General features: G+C 36.2%; 1 protein-coding gene and 1 long non-coding RNA gene across 9 annotated transcripts; one reads left to right on the top strand and one right to left on the bottom strand.

Moving 5' to 3' along the window:
• Positions 1-1741: 1741 nt before the first annotated feature.
• Positions 1742-15407, top strand: LOC124899742. Of its 2 annotated transcripts, none has more exons than XR_007057275.1 (2): positions 1742-4924; positions 14377-15407. It is a non-coding gene; the product is annotated as an uncharacterized LOC124899742 (long non-coding RNA). The 2 variants fall into 2 exon arrangements; XR_007057274.1 differs by having other exon boundaries at positions 14339-15407.
• LOC107873023 (ACT domain-containing protein ACR3) lies at positions 11721-25677 on the bottom strand. 7 transcript variants are annotated; one of them, XM_047414973.1, is made up of 9 exons: positions 25347-25632; positions 23630-23775; positions 23255-23463; positions 22928-22973; positions 21140-21254; positions 14192-14259; positions 12881-13498; positions 12586-12690; positions 11721-12494 (listed from the first exon to the last, which is right to left on the bottom strand). In XM_047414973.1, exons 3-9 carry the CDS (start codon positions 23323-23325, stop codon positions 12174-12176), a joined length of 1344 nt encoding a protein of 447 aa, XP_047270929.1. In that variant the 5' UTR covers positions 23326-23463; positions 23630-23775; positions 25347-25632; the 3' UTR covers positions 11721-12173. The 7 variants fall into 7 exon arrangements, with proteins under 7 accessions (XP_047270929.1, XP_047270931.1, XP_016575204.1 ...); XM_047414975.1 differs by having other exon boundaries at positions 23630-23712; XM_016719718.2 differs by lacking the exon at positions 23630-23775 and having other exon boundaries at positions 25347-25677.
• Between the last annotated feature and the right edge of the window lie 1024 nt (positions 25678-26701).

Below are 26701 nucleotides of genomic sequence, written 5' to 3'. Positions count from 1 at the left end.
ATGCCTGCACTCTAGTCCCTCAATGACCCTTCTCATGTTACGATAATAATGGTTATGGAAGTATAATACTATTTTAGATAAGAGAGTAAATGTTATTTATTGTAGTGTGACCACTCGAGCTAAGGTTATAGGTGATGATTGAAAAGAGAGATGAACTTTCGTTATGTAAAATGGTTAGAAAGGGAATGTGTGGCAAATATCTTTGTGAAAGTGATTGAAGTTACTAGATTTTGGTGGGGAGATCCATAAAATGGGTGTAGCAAATATAGGCTTGAATGTTGTGATAGATATACAAATCATTGGGTTATGTAGCTAGTACTCCTTGATTAAGACTTGATATTATTTGATTATAGTGATAAGGCAGAGTAGTATTCTTGAAAGGATGTAAAGTGTAGGGTCTCATAGCTTAAGCTATCACCTTTACACTATAGTTAGGCTTCAATAAGGAAGCACCTTGCAGTGAGACTCGGACACTTGTAGTTATGTATGTTTCATGGGAATTGTGAGTTGGAAATAATGGAATATGTTATTCATACCAGAAAATATAGTTGAGAAGTGTCGTTTTATTGAAGTGCTATTTGGCCATATCATTTAAGGTGGAGAATACTTCTATTCCTACGTATAGTAAAATCTTATTTCATGTTAAGTGTCAATGTAAATCTGAACCTACGTTCACCAAATAAATTCATGTCTTACATTTTTATGATTATGTTCCATAGAACTCATGTCCAAGATCATCCCTATGTCAAGTCTCATTATCTTATGTTTTATGCTTACACGATTCACTTGGTGATGTCATGAAGCTCTTCTTGATTCCTATGTATGTTTTGATAAGGGAGAATTCCTATTGTGAGGTTACGTATTTTATTCCATACTTCTTGAGCATCAACAAGTTCCTATCCATCATTCGAGGATGAATGATCCCAGGGGGCAGGATAATATAACACCCCACATTTTTGTTCAAGAATTTAAACCATTCATCATACGTGTATCAACCTGAACCCAATGGTTTCCATTTATATATAAGTATGAATATTAATTCTTTAGGGTGGGAACATCATTGGAGATGTATTGAAGTCATTAATATCTCCTAGCTCAAAGTTGAGTTGTGAACTTTCTTACCTATTGAATTTTAGTATATAATTTTACTTGGGTAAATTTATAATGACCATTACTCCTAGAATATAATAATTTATGTGGACTACTATATATCAAATTAAACCCCTCCGAGTCTTCTTTTCAACACCACTGACCATTCATCAATCCGAGTGTAGATTAAAAAGTTCTGGGCATTTTAGTGAGACACTATCTAGGGTGCGCGATGGCCACACGAGGCAATGTTCATGCCGCGCGATTGGGGTTGCAGGGCACAACTAGAGCCAAGTGATAGGGCCCAAGGCGCGACTCTCCCTTCCCAGATGTTAAAATGTCTCCTTTTTACTTATTAAATCAAGGGCAAAATGATCATTTCACCCCCTATAACTCCCCCAATCAATTTTCATAACCCTAAAGTCATTCTAAACTAGTAGAAGCTCCCAAAATCCTCATTTTCTTTCTCCCAAGAACATCAGGAAGGATTTCTCAATCCCAAAGCTTGTAGATTCCAAACTAAAGGTTCTTATTTCTCAACCCCAAAGCTTGTAGATTCCAAACTAAATGTTCTTATTCAATTTTTCTCCATCAAAAAGTATGTAGAACGACCTAAATCTTATGGGATTTCATTTACAATCTTTTAATCTCTTCTAAGTATTGAAACTATGAGATTTCATTTAATTACAAGAGCATGAACTACTAGATTTTTATTTCAACCTCAATTATGTACTTTCGTGAGTATATACATATACATATACATGTTAAACTGTGATTTATGAAAAGAATGAGGTTGTGAATAGTTGTCTTATCCAAATATGCATGTGAAAGGGTTTTAATGACGTTATTTATATGGGTGTTGCTCTTATTTTATTTATGGTGGTTGCTTGAATATGATTGAAAAGGGGTAAGTCTCCTCCTAAAGCTTTTACAGAATTTATCATTTAGAAATGTTTACCTAAACCACTATGTTTACTAAAGGAGTCTTGCTTTGTGACATTTTGGAGCATCTTATGATGGTAAACGATTCATGTCATGTAAGTGGTAAAAATAGAACATGTTACATGGCTAATACAACTTACAAGTCTTGGTATAGAGATACTAAATCAGATAAATGCCATGAAAGACTACAGATTATTTCAGACTACAGACCCTTTTTAGACTTCAGACCATGTTTTAAGAAAGATGCATATTTTTAAAAGGCTAAAAAATAGGTTTAAAGAGAGTTGTGTGGATAACCGAGAAGGCACGAGCTCAGATAACTCATAGTCCAAAATCGTCTTTACCGATGCGGAATTGATCTTGTTCTGGTATATGGATGATCATTGTATACTTGTTAAATGCTTTTATATATCAGACCAGACACTCTAATCTTTGTGGCAAACTCAAATTGGGGACTTGACCGATGAGTCAATGTAGAACCCTACATAGCCCATGGGGTTTTTCAGGCCATGTTGGGTATGTCATTTAACTCAAAACTAAAGCAAAGAGTGAGTCTTTATTTTACGAGATTGATTGAAGTTTTCTTTTTATGCTCATGTGTTTTGATCTCTATTATGTTAAATTGTTTAAACAATGCTTTTGATTATTCTATATGAAATATATGTTATTTTTTGGATTGTTCTGTGAACCAGTACATTCCAAGTATTGACCATTCTCGGGAGACTACATTGTCTCATAATGTAGATTCTAAGGCTCAGTCCCGTGGTCCATCATAGCAGTAGAACCTTTGAAAACATAAAAGTTGGTGAGTCATTCATCTTTTGAAAGGTATTTTATTTATATGTTCATTTCTTTCAGTTTATGGTCCAGTCGGGGGCCTTGTCCCGGTCTAGACAATTTAGAGTTGATTAGAGGCTTCGTAAACTGGATATTGATAGATGCATTTTATGTTGTTTTATTGAGTGTCTAGGATTTCTATCTCATTTAGATTAAAGGACTTTCTTTGATTTTCATTATACTTTCACATTTCAGTTTATATTATGCTTATGGTAGTATGCCAAGGGGTATTCTTGGGTCTTCGCGCTTTGGGATGCCCATCGCAGCTAGGGCCTCAGCGTGGGTCATGATAGATTGATTCTTATCCAACATCCCCCCTCAAATTGAAGGGTAATGAAGAAATCCCCAATTTGTTCAATATTTCTATGTGAATCTCATGAAAGGGTTTTAGTGAAAAGATCGACCTATTAATGACTGGATGGTAAAAATGAGAGTAAAATGAGACCAGCTTGGGGTGTTGACAAACAAAATGATAGTAAAGATCCAAATGCCTAGTTCTTTCATGAAAAATAAAGTTTCGAGCAATGTGTATGACAACTTGACTATTTGAGTGAACTAGAACCGGTAGTGATAGAGAATTGAGAGATCTGCACGAAGATGAACTAGGTAAGTTAGTTTTGCATTCACGTTCCTCATGGATCAATGTTCCTCCTCTGTAGATGAAAGGGAAATCGAGGCCTGTTTTTTTTATTCCATGAGATCGGTGCACCTCCTAGACACAAATATCCTTTTGGATTGAAAATCTAAAAATGTATAACTATATATCCCTTTTAATTTGGTCTAGAGATTCTAAGAGTTCACAAGTCCTAGCTCTTTCATCAAACTTCCCTCTTCCTTGACTCAAAGTAGAAGCATTATATAGACAACCAAAGGTCTTGAGGGAATGAAAATCTGATTTCCTCCAAAATAGGATCTGGTAAGGACTTTTCCCTTTGAGAACTATGAAGGATAGTCTATTGATCAAGTGAGTAGCAGCTGGAATACAATCTCCCTAATAGAAAACTGAGACTTTAGACTGAAAAAATAGACCTCTGACAATTTTAAAAGGTGCATGTGCTTTCTCTCTACCACCCTATTCTGTTGAAGTGGGCAGTACAGCTTCTCTAATGCAAAATTCCATGGCTGGTAAGCAAAGTTGCTTCTTGTGTTCCCCTACCAATTCAAAAGAAGTCTGGTCTAATACACTTTACTTTGAGATCAAATTGTGTTTCCACCATTGAAAGAAATTTTCAAAATAGGAAAAGCATTACATTTGGTTGTCAACAAAAATGTCCATGTTCCTCTGCTATACTCATCAACTATAGTGAGAAAATACTTGTATGTAATTTCCCCAAAAGAAATTAAAATGTCAACTCTACACAGAATATTATCAAGAATTTTTTTCTTAGAGTTCATCTCATTACACGCATATACAAAGAGTTTGATTCTTCCAGGAATTTACTTTAGTAGTGTTATTCCTTAGTTCGTCTATCCATCAACATATTGGCCCAATTTTTTATTTTTTAAATTAAAAGGGCCTAAAAGGTTTTTTATTACCAATATATTTACAAGCCCAATACTATATTTGAAAAGCCCAAACCGGTTTTGAAAAGAAACAAAATACAAAAATTAACAAAAAAAAACAAAAAGACAACTACTAAAATCTGAAAATAATAGAAAGGGAGCTAGGAAGTCTCTAGATATTGTGGATACTGTGCATCGTCTTTTCTGATATGGCGACGCTGAGACTGCTCTGATTGCCGACGGTGTGTGCGAAATAACTACAGATCTATGAAAACAATGCCAAAATTGTTCGAAAGCTGAGTTATGGTGGACTTCATTTCGGACATTTACCAACGTCTCACAAATGCCATGAAATCGAGCCATAGAAAGACTTATTCAACTCTTCTTAGCACAAGACTGACTAATTGAGTTGTTCGTACTTTGCCCTTCAATTACCTATCATCTATAGCAACCAAACCGACTAAGTCATACCCTCGACAGATTGAGCTCAACGGGGAACTGATACCACTGCGTAAGAGTACTGATTCAGTTGATTCTACTAACTCCGGAGAAGGTAAGATGCAAATCTTAATCGAAATCCTGAAATGCACTTGTTTGCATGTTTTTATGTTGATGACTAAAAAAACCCGATTTTTTGCTATTGCCTGTCTAATCCATTGTCCCTCGACTTGATTTCGGAGCCATTGTATGTTCTAGTCTAGTTATACGCGTCTCGCGCGTGTATCTCAATTTAATGAGTTCAAATATTATACTAAATAAAATATTTGTTTAAATAATAAAAAAGGAGATAATAATTAAATTCAATATTTTTGAACATGTAGAGATGGAGAATTTGTTTGATTAAACCTAACATATACCAAAAAAAAATTCTCAAAGCCAATGGAAATAGATTATCTACCACATATAAAGTACAATAAAATACTACGATGATAGAGATATTAAAATAATATAATTAAACTTAACTTTTGCAAAAAGAATTCCTCAAAGTCGATCGACATTCATCTGCCACCTGTCAAGTACAATAAAACAATACGATAATAGAGACATCAAAACAATACAACCAAATCTAACCTTTATACAATAAAAAAATTCTCAAAGTAGAGACATCAAAATAATGCAATTAAGCCTAATCTTTTACTGAAATAGTTTTTTCAAAACCGACCGATATTTATCTACTACATGTAAATTACAACAAGATAATATGATAATAAAGATATCAAAACAATATAATTAAACCTAATCTTTACACAAAAATTCATAAACTTATTATTTGAATAGAAGCCACAAAGTTACTTAATAACGAAAGTTACTTGAAACCTAGAAACAACAAAATTACGTTGTAGATTCAATGATGAAAGTTACATATATACAAACACAAAAAGATGTTTTGATCAACAAAACCAGCATAGTAGAAAAGAAAATTCGAAACTTGGAAATTAAACTAAAACATTATATTAGAGATCCAATAACTAATCTATTCACAAACATAAAAGGATGATTTGTTATTTATGAGTAATAAAATCAAAACGTAATATAAATAAAAATTTAAAATTGAAAAATCACAAAGTTACCCAATAACAAAGCTACGAGCACAATAAAGTAATATTATCCAAATAATGTATATGTATAAACCTAAAAAAAGACTTGTAAAATTGGAAAAAGGAAAGAAATACAAGAACTTCTAAACTAAAATATTATAACAAAAGAATAATAATCCTAACTTAAAAAAATAGTACCTTTCTATTTATGAAGTCTACTATCCTTTATTAATTGGAATACACGCATTGCAATTATTTTTGGAAGAATTTTCTTTCTTCTTCTTTTAGGAGTCTTAATAATCTATTTTATGTAAAATAGTCAATTTAAAAAAAAAAAATATTAAAACCTATTTATATAATATAATTTCTTTGAAGTTGGATTCTCTCTAACAAAATATTGCCATAAATTTAGGAATTCAACTAAAGTAGAAAATCTTTTCCATTTTACTTTTTTATGTATTTATTGTAGTCAATATTCAATAATATAAATTGAAGAAAAATATGAAAAGACGATTTTATCTATTACAGAATCTTTTAATGAAGGGCAAAAAAATTCAAATCACTTTTCTAAGGGTCTTCACACTTTTAATATGTTCTAGATCTAGATTGGAATAGATATAGATGTTTATCTTCTGTAGATGTAGATGTTTATCTTCTATGTTTACATCTGAATTGTAGTCTACCTTGGTTGCCATTTAGATATAAAAATTATTGTTTTGGCATTTGACAATCCTTATTGAGTGTATCTGGTACTTGTCCATTGTTACAATTATTTTTTCTCCGCCTATAATATCCTGCAGTGATTTATATTCTCTATTTTGATATCCTGCAAACAAGAAAACTTTGTTAGCAAAAAAATTTGGCAGTTTGTTTCCTTCCCTTTGTGTGTGCACCACTTCCACCTGAAATTGTTTCATCTACCATAGAATCCTCCTAATATCCATTGCAATCTTTCAAGGAACTTCCCAAACTCCATCTAGGATCTTCTTTAAGATAAGAGTGACACAATACTCCAAACCCCTCTTAAAAGCACAAACTTCTGCCTCCAAGCTAGTTAATATACCATAATTGAAAGAATTGGCATAAATGAATTCACCTTCACTATTTCTATTACAGAAAGCACCAGCACTAGGGTCAGGATTGCCTCTAGATGCTCCATCGGAATTACACTTGATAACACCAATGATCAGGGGTTTCCAGTTTACCATAGTAGCCTGAATGCTAAGCTTGTAAGCTTCCAGAATCATGACCAACATAGACTAATTATTAGGCAGATTTCTAAATGAAGGATACCTTATCTTACCAAAAGATGGATATTCCTATTCACTTCAAGTTTCATGCCATGAATTGACAACTTACCTCCATGTTTAATGGTATTTCTTTTCTTCCAAAGTTGACACAGTATAAAAACAGGTGCGGTAATAAGTAGTGGTCTAAGTTTAGTATTCCACCACTTATAAATTGTATCTTTTAGCTGAATAAATAGATCCTTGATTCCAACTGCTGCCTAACTTTCCTAGTTAATAATATGACTTTTATGTGTGATGACAATTCGAATCTTATGTTCTTTAGATGTTCAAAACAATTTTTTCTGATTAATTTAATAATTAGACCAACTTCGTAATTTCCTTACAAATACACTTTGTTTGTTATTCATCAAAACGACAAATGAATCAACAAATACAAAGAAAAGCAATTGATTGGCCAAACATAAGCGGCATCTCTCAGGAAATATTTTCTGAAAAAGCTATCTTGGCAAAAGTAAAAACTTGGCCTAACAAGCTCGTTGTTCATTAGTTGAATTCATTTGCAATTGATATAAACCTAATTGCCTTATGCAACTATAATTTGGGTTGAAATTGAGGCATCTTCATTAGTAGGACCCTCAATAAAATCACCATTAATTAAAGAGATAATGGTCAAAAACACACCTGAAGTATCACACTTCACATTTTTGCGAGGTTTCTGCCTGAACTATCAAATGTTTGTGTTTTCTACTTGAACTATCACCAACTATTTATCCAAACACACCTTGAAGCTGACTAGTCCATTTGTAATAAAATTGTTTGGCAATTTCTAAGAGTTCTTGTAAGGATTCTGAAGTTTTCAATATTTCAATACTTCCTGATGAACATGGTTTTTGGATCGCAAAAATTTGAACTTTTCTTTTCAGAGAAATAAAAAAAATACTGCAAAATAAGGAACAAAAACCCATATTCAAACATTTGACCTCTACATTTACAATATCATCCTCACATTTCTCCGGGAGAACATATTGATTTGATTCCATAAGCGGGATATTGCGTATTTCGAGAATCTCCTAATTATTTCAGAGCAACTAGAAAGAGATTCTTCAACCAAAAATAATTCAGCTTAGAATTCTGATGTAGGGTATCTATGCAAAAGTTTTCACAGCTCAATCATATAAATGATCGAATCATAAAAAAGACTTTTTTCGAACTTTAACTCGTTGCTCGTGCTTGTTTATAACTTTATCAAGAAGAGGTCAACATTGTCCTTCTCAGTCGGTTTTTCTTTCCTTATCGGAACTAAGCTCTCCTTATAACTCATAGCCCAATCGGAGCCACAACCTAGTTCGAAAAATTGAAATCCAAAACTTGTAAGTTGTTTAGCTGTTTGATCATAAAACACCAACTTGCAAGTTTGTGTGTTCAAAAATAAACTTGTCATACTCCCAAATCCCAATAGGCCAATGTGATGGTATTGATGGATTCACAGTATAAACTTTGATCCAATTATTTTCTCGAATCATTACCCATATATCGTAACAAGCCGTCATTTCCTGTGTAACATCATCACTAGACATAGTTGCAAGTGTACTACCTCGTAACATTAACGATGTCCAATGGTCACCTGGAATTGGTGGTCCTTCCAATTGCCCGAATAATTCAGTTGAAAAATCAAATGTTCGAATAAAATACACGTTTTTCTCTTTGTTGCAAAACCTCCTGCTAGTACTAATCCAATAGTACATACCATTCTTGTAGGTGCAATTTTGGGATAAACATAGTTGACATTCATGTGAGAAATTCGGCTCCAAGTGCTTCCATTAGTTATTTTTCGTCGAATAGACAACAGCATAAACCTTAAGGAAAACATCGCTCTGCAAATCATCCCAAAATAACCGTACCCATATGATTTTATAATCATGATTCGCTAGGTCTATTCCTATTCCAACACTACGATTGTTGTCTTCGAAATATTTTTGTACCTCGAAAACAGCACGAGGAATAAGCCTACACTCTTTCGTTACAGGGTTCCATCAGACAAATCGACCGTTATCTATGTAATGTCCTTTCTCTAATAAGAATAAGCCATTAATTGGACCATAAATACATCTAAAATCACCAACATCATCGCAACGGTAAATCAGCTGATGAGTAGGGACACATCCGGTAAATATTTATCAGGGAGCAAGTACGCATCGAAAATCTTTATGGGATCTTTCTGGTTGTTAACACCAAACTTGCAAATCGTTAGACGGAGACGATTACCATCACTGTTGAAGTGTTTTTCAATGAACTCGAGTTTTTGATAAGATCGTTCCAATTTTTGCATACACATTTGATGTGGGACATCTCATTGGTGGTACGCGATTGGTGCTAGGAACTAGGCTTGAACTTTGGATGTGGATTGTGGTGATAAGAATGTTAACTGAAGAATTGTGATGCAAGATTTGTGGGAATGAATTAGTAGGCTTGATGTAATGTGTGAAAGGGGCCTAGGTTGACAACTTATGAGAAGTTTGAGTGAAAATTTTTGATATATATATATATATATATATATGGATACGAGGATTAGTGTTGTAGCAAAGATTTTGTAACAGTTGGGTGTTTGTGGAGTCTAAATTGTGCTTAAAACGAGCTTACGTGATCCCAAGATTGAATATAAGACGTCCTGAGATAGGTTTTAATGCATTGGGGAAAGTTTGGGCATGGAAATTAGATTGTGCGTCGCAAAGAGGTGAGTTTACAGTGGCTTCGCACCACAAGGGAGCCGTGACGGCTCACTACCTCAGCTTCGCACTGGGCTATGCATCGCGGATGCTGCTTTGCATTGGGCTTCGCGCCGCAGAGCTGGAGGTTCACTTTGGGCTTCATGCCAAGGACCTCCCTTCTTTCGTCGACGGGAGTTCGTTTTTAAAGTGTATTAAGGTTATCTTGGTCCTTTTATGTCCTATAAACCATCCAATCTTTTCATAGCCCGTCTTTAAGCCTTAAAACTTTCGCTTTCTCTCAAAAGGGTCACTCTTTATTTCCAAACTAAGGTTGAAAGGCAGTGAGGTTAGAGTTCAAGCTTGGAGGCTAGAGGAAGTTGAGAGTAGTGCCCTTGGAAGGAATGTCTTAGCAAGAAGTTAGTACTTTTCCTATATAGTTTATCAGGGCGAGGGCAGGGCGAGGGCGAGTCTGATGTTCGAGGGCGAGTCTGATGTTCAACTGTATAGTGATGCCCCTCCCCCGCAATTGTGTTGAGAGTTGTGATTATAGATCTGATGAGAGGATATGTCCGTAAATCTAGGAATGTGACTTTGATCTAAGAGGGAGATGGTGAATTAAGGTAGTTCTCAAATTATGTCATTGTGGCGAGTTTTAGGGAAGAGTCATGATAAATCTATTCCTATTCAAGCAAACTCCTCCTACTTCAATGTCTTATGTATTCAAGTCATGCCTATGCTTAAGGTTTGAGTTCTCCCTACACTTATGTCATGTTTCGACCTCAAAACTAGAAGACATAATGTCTCTTAACAATCCAAGCTTACAAGTATTTAAGCTCTATGTTATGATGCTCATGATCCATAAATCAATGTCTCACATTATGTTTGGTTCTAAGAAACTATGCTTTCTATATGTTATCGATTCATTTTATGTCGGGTCTTTCTCAAAGCGATAAGGTTTATGCAAACTCATGGTCATTACTCCCTCCGTCCCATTTTATGTGTCGCCATTTGATCGGGCACGGAGTTTAAGAAATAAGGGAAGACTTGATAATATTTACCAAATTGTCCTTTATAAAAAAATGTGTTTCTATCTTTTTTTTTAATTAAGTGGGACCAATAAGGGTAAAAGTGTAGTTGTGTTTTTAAATATTTGCCAAATAAGGAAACATGACATTCTTTTTGGGACGAACTAAAAAGGAAATGATGACACATAAAATGGGACGGAGGGAGTATTAAAAGTTAATTGTTGTTGAATCAGCAGCTCCATTAATAAATGAAAAAAAGATTTCTTAATCAGTTAACTGATTTTGTAAAAAAGAAAGAATTTTTTTTCCACATCTTTGATGTTGTTGACAATGGTGAAGAATCGTTACTCATTTTGTGCTTAATGGAGTTTCTCCTTTCTTTGATGTTGTCTTCAATGGTGAAGATTGATTAGTGATTTTGTTGTTGTTAATGGAGTTGCTGAATTATCGATAATGGAGTTGTTATTGACATATATTGATCATAGGATCAACTTGAATTTTGTTCTCTCTTCCGCACTTTGATTTATGTTTAGATTATGCTTATGATAGTATGCTAAGGGGTCTCTGGGGCCTTCGTGGTTCGGAATACCCATCACGGCGATGGCCTCGGCTCGGTTCGTGACAGAAGCGCTGTCCCGAGACAGCTGTCAGAGGAAGCTGGTGTATCTACCCCTGCTTGAAGGAGTTTAACTAGATTGGATCAATGTTTGGTATTTTTACATTTGACCTATGTTTTACTTTCTACTAGCATGTAGATAGCATAGGAGGGCCTAATTAAAATTAAAGTTACAAACATTGACCTAAGCATACTTCCAATTAACTGACAAATGAAGGGAAAATACTCAACCAGCTAAAAATTAAACTGAAGGAGCTAAAGGTTAAAATCACAACAATGTCAGCAGCTCATTTTTGGGCTGCTACAACTACACAACATAGACATCAAGATCAAGTACACTAAAATGTATTGGCTTTCTTCGTTCAATCTTCAATAGTAGCATTTCTGGACCAAAGTTTTAATCCTAAAGTCATACTTTCATCTTTTATTGTGCAAGAACAGCACACAGTCATCGGATAATTCCACACTTCAGCACAGAATAAGACTGAATGGGGCAGGTTCTTTTTTCTTCCAATCTTTTTCCCTTTGTTTATCCTGGCAAGGATAATTGTCCAATGTATCTACACATATTTTTACAGGGAAACCTTGCCACATTTATGCGTTTGACTTATAATTAATTGCTTTATTCTTCTATATAAGTAGGTAAGCTCACAACAGATGAACTTTTAAGTTAGGAACTTTTCCAGTAAGCCTCCAAAGAAAAAGCTTGTCTTAGCCAGACCACCAGTTTCAGGTACCTTTGCAGATGTTGGGTCTTTCTTCACATTAAGCATCATCGTCTGTCCAATTTCCTCACGCAGTCTTTCAATCGTCTTCATCTCGACAGGTTTTCCAGATGCATCTCTTATGTAGAAGACATTCTTTGCTTTCTCCCCAATAGTTGTGACACCAGCTCTGGTCACTGATAGCCCATTTTCTCGTAGGACTCTTGTAACTTCAGAAAGTAAGCCAACTCGGTCCTTGGCACACAGCTCTAGGCTGAAACCCTGCATATCAAAGGAATTAAGTATGTTCTACCTGGTGGCATCGAATCTTGAGAAACGTTCAGGACTAAGAAGAGTAGGTAATCTCCCTTACATCACTTATCCTTCGTCGAATTGCAGCTTCAATACACTTCACAACCCTTTCCTTCTCCGCTTCAGATTCCAGAGTGCAACCATCCATATGGCGAATAAAATACTCCTATAAATTCAGTAATCTTCATATTACATTTTGGAATCAAAGCTTAATGACACTCCATCAGTAATTCCAGTGTAGAGCCACGTTTATACTGGAAAGAATCTCAGGAACTATGGCACAAGTTATATAAAATGATCTACCTTCCGTACTTAAGTTTATCTTAGCAGTTATCAGAATTACATAATCAGATTACCTGTGATGCAGAGGGACCAGCTGATGAGATAGTGGCATGGAAAACAGCATACTGCATGTCTGTGAGGGTGCATACAATGTCAAACATAAGCTTTGGTCTATCCTTGCAACTTACACTGACCACTGAGTACCCTTTCTCAACACAGCTTTCAATTCTGACGTCTGGTTTGGAGTTAGGAGGGTATTCTATCTCCATTTCGAGACAACCACCTTCGTAATCCCTATCAGCAACGAACATCTGATGAAGCCTCCGATCAACATGAGTACTACCAACTGACAAAGTAGCATGAGCCCCACTCTCATCATCCTCACGTCCACGAAGAATGTTATTGAGTTGCTCTTCCATGACACACAATCTGGATTCTTCATCCTCATCAAGGGATGAACAATTATCATTGATATAAAGGACACATGCTATGCGCCTATTATGAGTCCAAACCTCGGCAGCAGCGACATTAAAATGAAGATTGGCTAGAACAGCAGAAATTTCTGATAGAAGACCTGGACGATCCCTGCCGATCAGCTCAATTGTGGTGTAATCACCCACAGAGCTCTCTCCTACCTTTCTACCTGGCCAAGTCTTCAGTATGCCTGATGTGTAACCTTCTGGTCCTAGAGCCTAATATAAGAAATTCAATGGCATCGTTAATAACTTGGATAAAAACTAGGTCTTTTTTCCTCGGGTAGCTACATTTTCAGTGTCAGTCAACCTAGATGACAGCTACATTTTCTCCACATGAATACGATTTTACTGGTAGTCATTGGGGTAAATAGATCTTGAATACAAAGTTCAGGAAGGCTTCAAGTGAAAAAAAAGAAAAGCTGTAGTAAAAGTGAGGATTACAATAGCAATAAACTCATGACAATAACACACAGGTAAATTAGGCAAATCCAAACACATTATCAGGAACTATTCAGTTTGTGGAATTGGTAACTCTTATCTAACAAATGAGCAGCTATTCTGTAACAATTTTTGTCACCAGCGATATGTTCCTAAAGTAATAAGTGTCCGAAAGTAACACACTCATATATGCTAGGTGCAACAAAATGCATGTGTGGAAATGTCGACAATGCCTGCATATAAACCCAAAGTAATATAATATCAACTACAATGGCTAGCTTGGAGTGTGTGATTTATAACAAAATTTGGAAGATTCTACGTTTTAATTCATCCCTCTTTCCCTTTTCTGTATCCTATCATACAAGAATACAAGAAACTGTCAGAGTAATTGTTGTCTTATCCCCGCAGTTATTGCATATAAACCATAAAAAAATATGAAATCAACAGGCGAGGAAATAAGGGATATTTTACCTTTTGTATATGACCAATAGTATTGCTGTCTGTAACCTTATTGCCATGCTGATCGGTAACATGAAAAACTGTTAATGTTGAAAAGAAATGAAATTAGTACAAATTTTCCCAACTGAGTTCCCTAAGTCTTTAGAGTATTATATGCAGATGGGACAATAACAACATACCCAGTATATTATATGCAGATGGGATATTATATGAAGATGGGACAGAACTAGAAAAGATTGTTAACAGAGGAACATCGCAGAAGGTTGACACTTTCTCAATGGCCCAAAAGCTGGCAAAGTGAAAAAGGTATACCTGGCCGCCAATTCAAACCTACTACTTTGTTTTCATAAGAGGAATTGAGACATACTAGTAAATCTAAAACCACCATGGCTGAAGAAACCTGAATTTGGGTATTTATATGGATAGCAGTCTGAGCTTGTAACTAAATAGTGTAAAACATGATTCATATCAGTAGCGAAAAAGAAGTTGATACAAGTCAAATGACCATCTTAATTTTTGAAGACATGATTGGAGATCATCATTTAAAGGCTCAAGACTTGGTCACCCCGAGGGCACAAGAATATGCAAAGAAGACCCCTTTTTGAGCACTAGCAAGGCCGTGTGTGGAAGATTGCTTGGAGCATTGAAGACTTGAGGACTCACGGTTTTGGACAACACTTAATGGGTCATGATTTGGTCATCTTCATTAAGGGTATTTTGGTCACTTCATTGGGTTCAAATGCACTCCATGGCTACCCCACCCTTTAAGGGCATTGTTGTCATTTTGCCTTGTCTAGAATATAAATAAAACATTTTAGATCTTTTTCTCATTAGTTGTTCATTGATGTAAGACTTGAAACATGAAACACCTTTAGTTGTAGGGCTTGGAATAGCCACACACCGAAATGAGGGCAACAAGTGTGGATATCATTTGTGTTGCAATGTTGGCTTGAGACGTTGGTGTTTAGAGGAGGTAAAGTTCCTCTTGTGTCAACGTAGGAGTTAGGTTAACCGTTGTGTGTAGTGTTAAAGGTTTAAGATTATCATATTCTTGGATTCTTAAGATTATACCAAGGTCTAACTATCTATCCATTTTGTGTAGGTTGTAATCGTTTGTGTTTTTGTAATTCAAATCCGTGACTTGTTGTTTTGTAGCCGTGTGTTGCTGTTATTACATCTTGTTCATCAAGTGTTGTTGCTGTTTTAGTGTGTTTTACTCTTGATATCACTTTCCTTCTTGTTCTTCTTGCGAATTCGAGAGAGGTCATCAAAAGGGTACTCAGATCTTTAATCTTGTGGACTAATTTTGAAGTGTGTTTCGTGTTGTCCTTGTAATTCTTGTATCATTTGGTATCAAAACAATCTTTGATTTTGTTCTAACAAGATCCATCTTGGGCTTGAGAGTTGAAAAAAAATATATTAAAAAAAAGAATTGAAAAACTAAAAAAAAAGATTTCAGAAAAGGAGTAATCTGCCCGTTCAAGTTGTTCTTGTTGTTATCCTGGCCGAGACATGTTTCTTTGTGACTAGATTTTGTAGTCTTTTGTTGTTTAGAGTGTTTCTAGTGTTGGTTTCTTTCTCACCAACACTAAAAAGTGTCCAAATCTAAGCTTGAACTTGAATTTGTTGAAGTTGTTAATGTGAAACAAAGTGTGGCTGATTTGATGTTGTTGTCCTTCTAAGCCTTAACCGTGTTGACGGCCTTGTTGATGTGGAGTTGGGCGTTGGAATTTGTTGTTGTTCTTGGAGAATATTGTTGTTGTTCTTGGTGTTGTTATTGTGTTCTTGTTGTTCTTCACCCTTTTTATCTTTTGTTAAAACAAAAAGTGAACATTCGATGACAGAATCAGTCTCTAAGTGGGAGAATTGTTAGGTTGTGAAGCCTGATTAATATGTGACGTACTGTTATATATTAATGTTCGACTGTACCTTTTATTCTCATTTCTCTGTGTAACTGTACTCTGAGTCATTGTTATAAATAGCTCGTCCGCCGTGGAGTTTACTCACGGGTGTTACCACGTAATTCATTCTCATTTATCTCTCTTCTCAAGAACTTTCTCTCTAATTTTCATCCTTTCCATAAATTTAGTGTGTGCGCACACAAATCGATCCTAACAACTGGTATCAAAGCTTGGGAGATTAATCACGATCACTGAAGATGGAAGGATCGAAGCTTGGAATTGAGAAGTTTGATGGATCCGATTTCGGTTTCTGGAAGATGCAGATCGAAGACTATTTGTACCAGAAAGATCTTCACGAACCCTTGATCGGGGTGAAGCCGGAGTCCATGACGGAGGAGAAGTGGAAGTTCAAGGATCGACAGGCTCTAAGGCTGATCCGGTTGACTTTGTCGAGAAATATGGCGTTCAACATCGTCAAGGAGAAAACCATGTCTGATCTGTTGAAGGCACTATCAAATATGTACGAAAAACCATCTGCAATGAACAAAGTATATTTGATGCGTAGATTGTTCAATTTACAGATGTCTGAGAATGGATCTATTGCTGATCATATAAACGAGTTCAATATGATTATTAGTCAACTGTGTTCTGTGGATATTAATTTCGAAGATGAAATTAAAGCATTGATTTTGATGTCATCTCTGCCCGAGTCTTGGGATATTATTGTTGCGATTAGCAGTTCCCGTGGATCTGAGAAACTAAAATTTTATGAAATTCAAGATGTTGTTCTTAGCGAAAGCATTCGTAAACAACAAATTGGGGAGTCGTCTGGTAGTGTTCTCAGTGTTGACCGAAATGGGAGTCGTCTGGTAGTGTTCTCAGTGTTGACCGAAATGGGAGAGACCAATCGAGGGGCCAGAATACACATGGTAGATCAAAATCGAAGAATCGTAGAAAATCTCCATAAAAATCCAATGTGACATGTTGGAATTATGGAGAGAAAGGACACTTTCGGGAGAGTGCAAGAAACCCAAGAAGAAGAAGAATAGAAATCTGGAGATGATAATGATTCTGTTAATTCAGCAAAAGACATTGGGGATGCTCTAATCCTTAGTGTGGACAGCCCGGTTGAATCCTGAATATTGGATTCTGGTGCATCTTTTCATTTATCTCCAAGCAAGGAATTGTTCCAAAATTTCAAGTCTGGAAATTTTAGAAAGGTGTATCTTGCTGACAACAAGTTGTTAGCGATTGAAGGAAAGGGGTTGTCTGCATAAAAACTCAAGCAGGAAATTAGTGGACATTGGAAGATGTCAGATATATTCCTGGTCTCAAGAAGAATCTGATCTTTGTTGGTTAGTTGGATAGCACAGGCTACACAACAAAGTTTGGAAAAGATTCGTGGAAGATTGTGAAGGGTGATATGGTTGTAGCACGTGGCACAAAATCTGGAACTTTGTACACCACTGCAGGGTGTATAAACATGGCTGTTGTTACTGAGGGTGTACAGACTTGGACACATGAGTGCCAAAGGAATGAAGGTGTCGACCGCAAAAGAAGCTTTAGAGGGGCTGAAATCTGTTGATTGGGTTTTTGTGAGAGTTGTGTTATGGGTAAATAGAAACGAGTAAGCTTCACAAAGACTGCGATAGAGTCGAAGAAAGTACGACTAAAAATGGTCCATACAGATATTTGGGGACCATCTCCTGTTTCATCACTTGGTGGATCCAGATTCTATGTCACCTCTATTTATGATTTCAGCAGGAAGGTATGGGTTTACTTCTTGAAACATAAGTCAAGTCAGATGTGTTTTCTACTTTCAAAAGGTGGAAAGCTGAAGTTGAAAATTAGACTGGCTTGAAAATAAAATGCCTGAGGTCTGATAATGGAGGAGAATATGACAAGTCAGAATTCAAACAATTCTATGCAGTTGAGGAATCAGATTAATGAGGACAGTTCCAGGAAGGCAAGGCAGAATGGAGTTGAAAGGATGAACAAACTATTGAATGAGCGTGCAAGGAGCATGAGGATACACTGTGGGCTGCCTAAGCCATTTTGGGCAGATGCTGTGAGCAAAGCTGCATACTTGATCAACAGGGGACCATCAGTTTCTCTGGGGTTCAAGATTCCGAAAGAAGTATGGACAGGAAAAGAGCTCAAGTATTCTCACTTGAGAACTTTTGGATGCACTGCTTATGTCCATGTTGATCCAGAGAAAGAGATAAGCTTGATGCTAAAGCTATAAAGTGCTACTTTATAGGTTATGGTTCTGACATGTTTGGGTATAGGCTTTGGGATGACAGGAACAAGAAGATCCTAAGACATTGTGATGTGACATTTGATGAAAATGTCTTGTACAAGGACAGAGAGCAAAAGGTTCAAGAGACTACAAAGCAAGTGAGAGTTGAGCTTGAGTTGCCAAAGAGTACACCCAAAGATCTTACAGTAGAAACTCAACAAACTCCAGAGACTGTCGTTGAAGAACCAGAGGTGGAACAAGCGACACCTAAGCAGGCTGAAAGGAGATCATCCAGGACAATTAGAGCACCAGATAGGTATTCACCATCATTACATTATCTGTTGCTGACTGATAAAGAGGAACCAGAGTTTCATCATTACATTATCTGTTGCTGACTGATGAAGAGGAACCAGAGTCTGTTGCTGAGGCCCTGTAGGTGGAGGATTCAATTAAGTAGGAGCAAGCCATGGGTGATGAGATGAGCTCACTTAAGAAGAATACCACGTGGATGTTGGCTGAGTTACCTGTAGGGAAGAGAGCCTTGTTGAACAAGTGGGTGTTCAGAATCAAGGCAGAACCAGATGGCAAAAGAAGGTTCAAGGCTCGATTCGTAGTTAAAGGATATTCACAAAGGAAAGGTATTGATTATGCTGAAATATTTTCTCTTGTTGTGGAATTAACTATTTTAATTTTATTGAGTATTGTTGCTTCGGAGAATTTGCATCTTGAGCAAATGGATGTAAAAACTGCGTTTTTACATGGAGATTTGGATAAGGAAATCTATATGCAGCAACCAGAGGGGTTTGTAGTTCCAGGCAAGGAACACATGGTGTGCAGGCTCAATTGTATAGGCTGAAGCAAGCACTTAGACAGTGGTACAAGAAGTTTGACTCTTTTATGAGCAAGAGTGGCTTCCGCAAGAGTGAAAAGGATCAGTGTTGCTACTTTAATAAATACACTGACTCTTATCTATTTTTACTCTTGTATGTGGATGATATGTTGATTGCAGGATCCAGTATGAAGGAGATAAACTCTCTGAAGGTAAGTCTGTCTTCTGAGTTTGAGAAAGATTTAGGTGCAACGAAGCAGATTCTTGGGATGCGGATTTCTCGGGATAGATCTACTGGCACTTTGAATCTATCCCTAGAGTAGTACATTGAGAAGGTGCGCAAATCACATAAAATTGTCAAAGGAGTAGTCACCGAAGATGGCTAAGGAGCGGGAGCACATGGCACTTGTTCCATATGCTTTTGTAGTTGGGACAAAGATGTATGCTATGGTCTGCACTAGACCTGACATAGAACATACAGTGGGAGTTGTTAGCACGTACATGGTAAACCCCGAGAAAGAGCATTGGGAAGTTGTGAAGTGGCTTATAAGATATCTGAGAGGTACATCCAGTACTTCACTTTGTTTTGGCAATGGCAAGGTGATTCTGCAAGGTTTTATTGATGCTGATCTTGGTGGGGATGTGGACTCGAGCAAGATCACTTCCGGATACATTTACACCGTAGGTGGTACAGCAGTGTGTTGGATGTCCAGGCTTCAGAAGTGCATTGCTCTTTCATCTACTAAAGCTGAGTATATGACAATAGCTGAAGCTGGAAAGGAGATGATATGGCTTGCAGATTATCTGGAAGAACTGAGCAAGAAGCAGCGTGAGAAGATTCTTTACACAGATAGCCAGAGTGCCATACAGGTGGTGAAGAACCCGGCCTATCATTCGAAGACGAAGCACATTAAAATGCGGTACCATTTCACTCACAGGGCAGTGGAATAAGGTGATATGTGTTTGGAAAAGATAGAGGGTGCAAAGAATCCAGCAGACATGTTGACAAAATGTGTTGATGTTGGTAAACTAAGGTTGTGCAAAACCTTATTTGGTCTTCTGTAGTTGTGTCTACAGATGTTGCGGTGTGGCGAACATATTGATGATGGAGGAATATTATTTATTTTTTGAGAATGTAATTCTTGGATGACAGAATCAGTCTCTAAGTGGGAGAATTGTTAGGTTGTGAAGCCTGATTAATATGTGACGTACTGTTATATATTAATGTTCGGCTGTACCTTTTATTCTCATTTCTCTGTGTAACTGTACTCTGAGTTATTGTTATAAATAGCTCGTCCATCGTGGAGTTTACTCACGGGTGTTACCACATAATTCATTCTTACTTATCTCTCTCTCAAGAACTTTCTCTCTCGTTTTTTTAGATTTAGTGTGTGTACGCAAATCGATCCTAACACCTATGACCTAAATCCAAGGGCAGAACTATTTGTTAGAAATTCACAGAACATGTACAAACAATAGACTTCAAATTCTGGATCCACCTTTACCTAAAACAACTTTTGCATTCCCTTCACTACACTAGAATCGTCCTATTATGTCAAGGGAATTCACCTGTTGTTTATAATTGACATCAAATATAGGATTGTTGTTGTACACAAACTCCATTTTAGTAGTCTGGCTATCCACTTCACTGTATGGTAGAGTGTACCTTCCTTCTTAATTGAGAGAAGGACTCGGAATTGACTCCCCTCGATTGGAGATCCAAAAGAAGGGTATGGAGTTTATCCAAGGAAGGATCTCAAAAGAATTTGCTTTAACCTTGTTTTGTATCGTATCATTTTTCTAGGAACAGGATTCAATTGATCTCACTTATACCTATTTCCACCCGTAATATCCAGTCCCATTGAGAAGCACTGCAAATTGCAACTAAGAGAGGTTTTAAATGAACTCAAATGAGAACAGAGAACCTCGAGCAAAAATACTTGGATGTGCCTTGTTTACCTTTAAATAGTAACAAGAAACAATAGACTTACCATCCATGAACCACCCGCCATCAGAGGATATGTAGGCTTTTGTAATTACAAGATCAAGGTCTGTCAGGATCTGCACCACTTCCAGCAGTATTCCAGGTTTGTTGATACTGTCAACCTGAGGAAAAACATGAAAATCTCAAGAGGTTATTTTTTATTTTAATTATTAATAATAATAGAAAATTGATGTTCTATATGCTCCATTCAGCTTCTTAAAAACTATTAAAAATGATAAAAGAAAAAAGATAATGTCCAGATACTACTCCACCATAAGCATGTAAAGTCATATAAGCTTAGCTGATTATCACATACAAGACCAAATATAACTTTTGCACTAAGCTTGTAAGTAAATTTATGCACCTCTTGAAGAGCAACTGAAGGCTGTTCATTGGACATTAAGATACTTCGAAGGTTCTCCAAGGAAAGGATTATTCTTTGGAAACATGAGCATCAAAGTACTGAAGCCTATATGGAAAGCTGACTGGGCAGGTCTTACGGTACACAAAAGGTGTAGTAACCTAGAGGAACCTAAAACAGAATATTGACCACAAAGTGTAGTGCAGAAACAGAATTTCGTGCCATGGCCAATGTAGTATGTGAAAGAATTTGGCTCAAGAGGATTTTGGAGTCGTCAAGATAAGACCTGTTACAACGCCTATGAGACTATACTGATACAACAAAGCAACAATCAACATTGCTCACGACCTAATCCAACATGATAAGAACAAAACAGGTTGCAGGTAAATAGACATTTCATTGAAGAAAAGGTGGAAGATGGAGAAATTTGCATACCCTTTGTTCCAACTTCTCAACAAGCGACCATCGTTTCACTAGGAGTTTAAAGCCGCAATTTGAACATCTAGTAAGTAAGTTAGGAATGATTGATATCTATGAGGCAACTGGAGGGGAGTGTCGAGATTAAAGAAAAAAGATTATGATATCAATTTAGGATATATGGTGTAGATATCTAGGAAAATAGTTAAAACAGAAAATTCCGGAAATAACAAATCTCCTGGAGTAAAGACATTGTTACTCTTTTTCATGTGATCCATTTTGTATAAATTTGTGCCACTTGTACAAAGATCCATTTTGAATAAATTTGTGCCACTTGTACAAAGTTCATTCAATTAATAGAAAAATATTTTCTTCTTAAACCCTACAGAACTACAAAGTTTACATGCTTTAGCCTTCTAATGTCTGAATGATGTGCAGAACCTTCACCAAAACACCATCTACCCAAGCAGCGGGATTAAGGAGGATGGCTAGATAGCTTTTATAAACTCTCTTACAGGCATAGCCTAATGGTCCATTCTTTGAACACGCCTAATTGTTCATTCTTTGAACATGTTCATCAATAAATTGCTGTATTTTACATAGCAAAAAGATGTACCAACTACATTGACAAAGCAACTGAATGACATAGAGTTAATATGGGATCCCTTATATGACTCAGACTCGGGGTTTAAAATCATGCCTCTCAGATCACCAGGATTCAGCTTACTAGTAAATAGTAATTCTGCTTTGACAGCATATAAAAGGTTTGACAAATAAAATTAGCGAAATATGCTCCAATGTTTTCAAAATTTCTTCAATATGCTACTTTCTTCCAGTAAAACTATTGACCATGTACATAGCTAGTTGATATGACCAGATTCTCACTAATCTATCAAGAGTTATCATTGCAATCGTAAGAGCTTCATGAACTGTGGCAAGAGAGCTTCATCTCATCAAAAGTTCTTCCGCGTCTAGAAATAAATATCACTCAAGATTCTTAAGGTTGGAAAAAATTACCTTCACTAGAGTGCAATCCTTACTACTCGCATTATCCACAGATACCCTAATAGCATCAAATAATCATATTAGTAAAACCACATGAAAACAATGAGGTGTTAAATATGAAGCAATTCAATTGACATCCATGATATTTTTCCATTGGTTCAAAGAAGACTGACAGCAGGTTTCCATATCTTGGTAGAATTGACATTCTAGATAGGCACCAGAACTGTGATGCTGTCACAGTGAATAGTATCTAGGCTGGCCAATTGAAGTAAACAAAACACAGAGAAGGCAAGCAGTGGATGTGGTAAAATGGAAAAGCTGAAAGTAGAAAAGCTCAACCTTGGAGGATTTATTCTGATACTTAAAGTCTCATAGTCAGGATCAAAGTAAGGCCCATAACTCCTTGCCATATGAACAACGCTTCTGTAGTCAACAAAGATACTTCTCCTTTTCTCTTTACATCGAAAGTAGCCAAATTTTCTCTATAAGGAACTGACTGGCCTAGTAATCCATGATGTCAATGATAGCAAATTAGACCAGCATTTTACCTGCCAAAGATGACATGATGTCAATGATAGCAAATTAGACCAGCATTTTACCTGCCAAAGATGACATAATAAGTGTGTGGCTGAAAGTAGCAGGCCCTTGAAACAGATATACAATAAACCGAAGTATTTTTTCTAGATAGATTTAACTAAAGCATTTAAAGCTTACCGTTATTATACAACATATGCATAGAGAACCAAGCAAATAGTTGTACTACTCAACAGTTCCATTCACTCAATTTTCTTGACATGCTTCATGTTATGGTAGAATATAGTCAATTCTAGATTCTACAAGAGGAAAAATCACATGCAATCCTACGATCAAGGAGAAAGCAACATGAATCCATAATCTAAAGCCATTCCTTGATAGCTTTTACCTAACAAGATTCATGCAGTTCAAAGTTTTAACATTTATCATTGCTCTGATTACGAAATTGTTAAGGTCAATCTATCAAATGCAAAGCAGAGTTTCAAGAATAATGATGAAAAACACAATCTTCTGCACTTTAACGCATAGGTCCTTGTAAAGTGCTCACAGGCCATAATAGAATACAATGTTCTTAAGCTAGCACTTGAGGTTGTTGACAAGTCATCTATTGCTTAAGATCTCCTGGTGTTTGTGATTTTGCATAATTGCTTATGTGAACTTAGTTCTCGAGCTTTTCCAAAAAGTGTTTGCTGGAATGTAATTGAAATAAAATACAATAAAAACAGTTCCTAGAAATCTTCAAAAAAAAAAAAAAAAAAACTTGCAAAACAACTCAAACAAACAAGGTTTGCAATTGAAAAAAGAAACAAATTGCTAATTTATTTTTGGATTTCTTCAAACAAACAACTTAGTATGCTTAAAGGAAAATCTCCTACTAATGAGAAGAGGTCATTATTTTATCTTTAAGCTTCTTATTTTGGGAAGTGTTTTTGTTAGAACTCTCTTTTGGAAAACTTTTTTGTTGACTAGTTGTTTTTGTTTGGCTAATTAATTGGAACTGCTTACAAAAACAACTTGAACAACTCAATAAGAAAAGTTTAGTTTATTTTTATTACAAAGTGAGTAGGTATCTTGACAGTTATGCGTGAGATAATTCCCGCTCCACATCCAAAGTAGGATAGAAAACGAATTTTAGAGAATTCTGACCAAAAAGAAAAGAAGGAATCTTGGGGGAGGGGGTAAAAAGGAAATTGAGGTGGTTATGAGATGACCAAAATAAAAAGAAAAATCCGAGGGAGAGGGGTAACAAAGTAATTAACAAGAGCAAATAGCTCACCTATGAACATCCCTCACTTCTAACAAAAGATTATGTATTCTAGTCATAAAAGAGATTCCGGTGAGAGATTTAAAAAAGGGGTCAAAAAAGGAAATGAGGGGTTATGACCAAGAAGGGAAAAAAAAAAAAGAATTTGAGGGGAGAGGTGTAAATTGAAGGATTTGACTCCAAGACATTGAGACACTAGCAAAATAACTAGTAAGGGTCTTAATCAGGAGTTTGAACCACAAAATTTGCACGGTCCAGATTTAACAAGAATAGAACTCACCACCAATTTGACCGTAAAATCTAATCCATATGGAGATGTGTATCCAACACACCTTTAACAATACATCGCCCAGAAAATAAGACCATATTTGACACAAACTTTCTCGGGAAAACGACTGCCATGAAGTTACTAGAAAACTACTTTTTTTGCTAGTACTAGACAGAGTGTAGTGATCTCTTATTAATAACAAAGTAAGAAACCTCAACGTGAATGAGCACAAGTGTTAGACCTTACCTTCACTCTTACTAGAAGATTTCTTTTATTTAATCAATTTCCCTCTTCATTTGAAGAAATAGGCAAGGGCATAAGCTCACTAAAATTTCAATACAGAAAAGCTCTAATTTAGAACTTACTGAAAATGAGAAACTTGTGGAAACAGGGAGATAATCCAGAATATAGAGGTGCCTTGCAAAGTGTTAAGAGAAAATTAAGTAGAAATCAAGTTCCTCAAATTGACTTGGTGAGAGTTGGAAGTTAATGATTCAAAGTGGAGGTTATATATAAGGGAGTAAAAGGAAAAGTGGAAAAGCTTTCGACGTAAGAGTAGCACTTGTGCTGCTCCTCCTCTGCTTCCACTCTCTCTCTCACTCTAATGAATGGCTCAAGTGCAGTGCCTATATCTAGTAGCCTATAGCCTATAGCTAAAGTGGTGGAAATGTGCGTCCGTGTGTATAAACAATTCCACCCCCCCTTCACCTTTTTGAGACATTTTTTATTATTGCAGAATATATGTAATTCCTCTGTTAAAAAAAGAATGATCTATTTTTTTTTTTAGTCTGTTTTAAAAATAATGATCTCTTTCTTTTTTTGGCAATACTTTAATTTTAACTTTTCACATGGCATGTTTAGGACCATAAGATTAAAGGACATTTTGATACATTTGACACAACTTTAATTTAAGGCCATAAAATTCAAAAATCTTCTTTATTTTCTTAAACTTTGTGTTAAGTTAAAGTAGGTCATTCTTTTAAAACAGAGGGAGTATATAATGTCCATTTTTTTAATCATGATAATGACGTGGCACCCAAATGTTTCCTTGGACAAATACAACAACGAGATGCTAAACTACCAGCCTCCAAGGTGGACTCTACTCTTGTTGTATTATGGGGAAAAATAAGTCTTAATAAGTACGGCCCGACGCGGATCGGGTAAGTGATACAGGATAAAGAGGCCTCTTAACTTTCGAGGACATGATTGGAGACCAATACGTTGAGACCCGAGCTTGGGGGCTTCCCAACCAAGAAGGACACACCTTGAAGTGTCAAGAAGGCCTTTCAAAACACTCCAAGGCTGCCCAATTCTACATGTCAAAGCCGCCCCTTTGTAATGGCTCATTAAGGGCATTTTAGTCATTTTGTAATAAGTTGTAACCTAGCTTATAAATAGAATATGTTAGGTCATTTTCTCACAACTTTTGATGATATATTTGAAAACTCTAAAGAGAGAGAGTCTTGCAAGGTGGATTCCTTGTAAACAAGTGTGGAATCACTTGTGTTGGTAGCTAGTTTGAGACGTTGATTGCTTGGGGATCCCGTTCCCTTAAGGTCACGTAAGAGATAGTTTTATATTGTGTGTGGTATTAAAGGTCTAAGAGTGGAATAAGCTCTTGGGTTGTTAATATTATACCATCCATTTGTCTATCTTTCTATCTTTGTTTTAGTGTAATCTTGTAACCGATTCTATGTTGTTATTGTGAAGCCGTGTATGT

Source organism: Capsicum annuum, chromosome 6 (genome assembly GCF_002878395.1).
Source record: "Capsicum annuum cultivar UCD-10X-F1 chromosome 6, UCD10Xv1.1, whole genome shotgun sequence".
Classification (NCBI taxonomy): Eukaryota; Viridiplantae; Streptophyta; class Magnoliopsida; order Solanales; family Solanaceae; genus Capsicum; species Capsicum annuum.
Note: the sequence above shows the minus strand (reverse complement) of the source record. Positions and strands in the feature narration are given on the sequence as shown.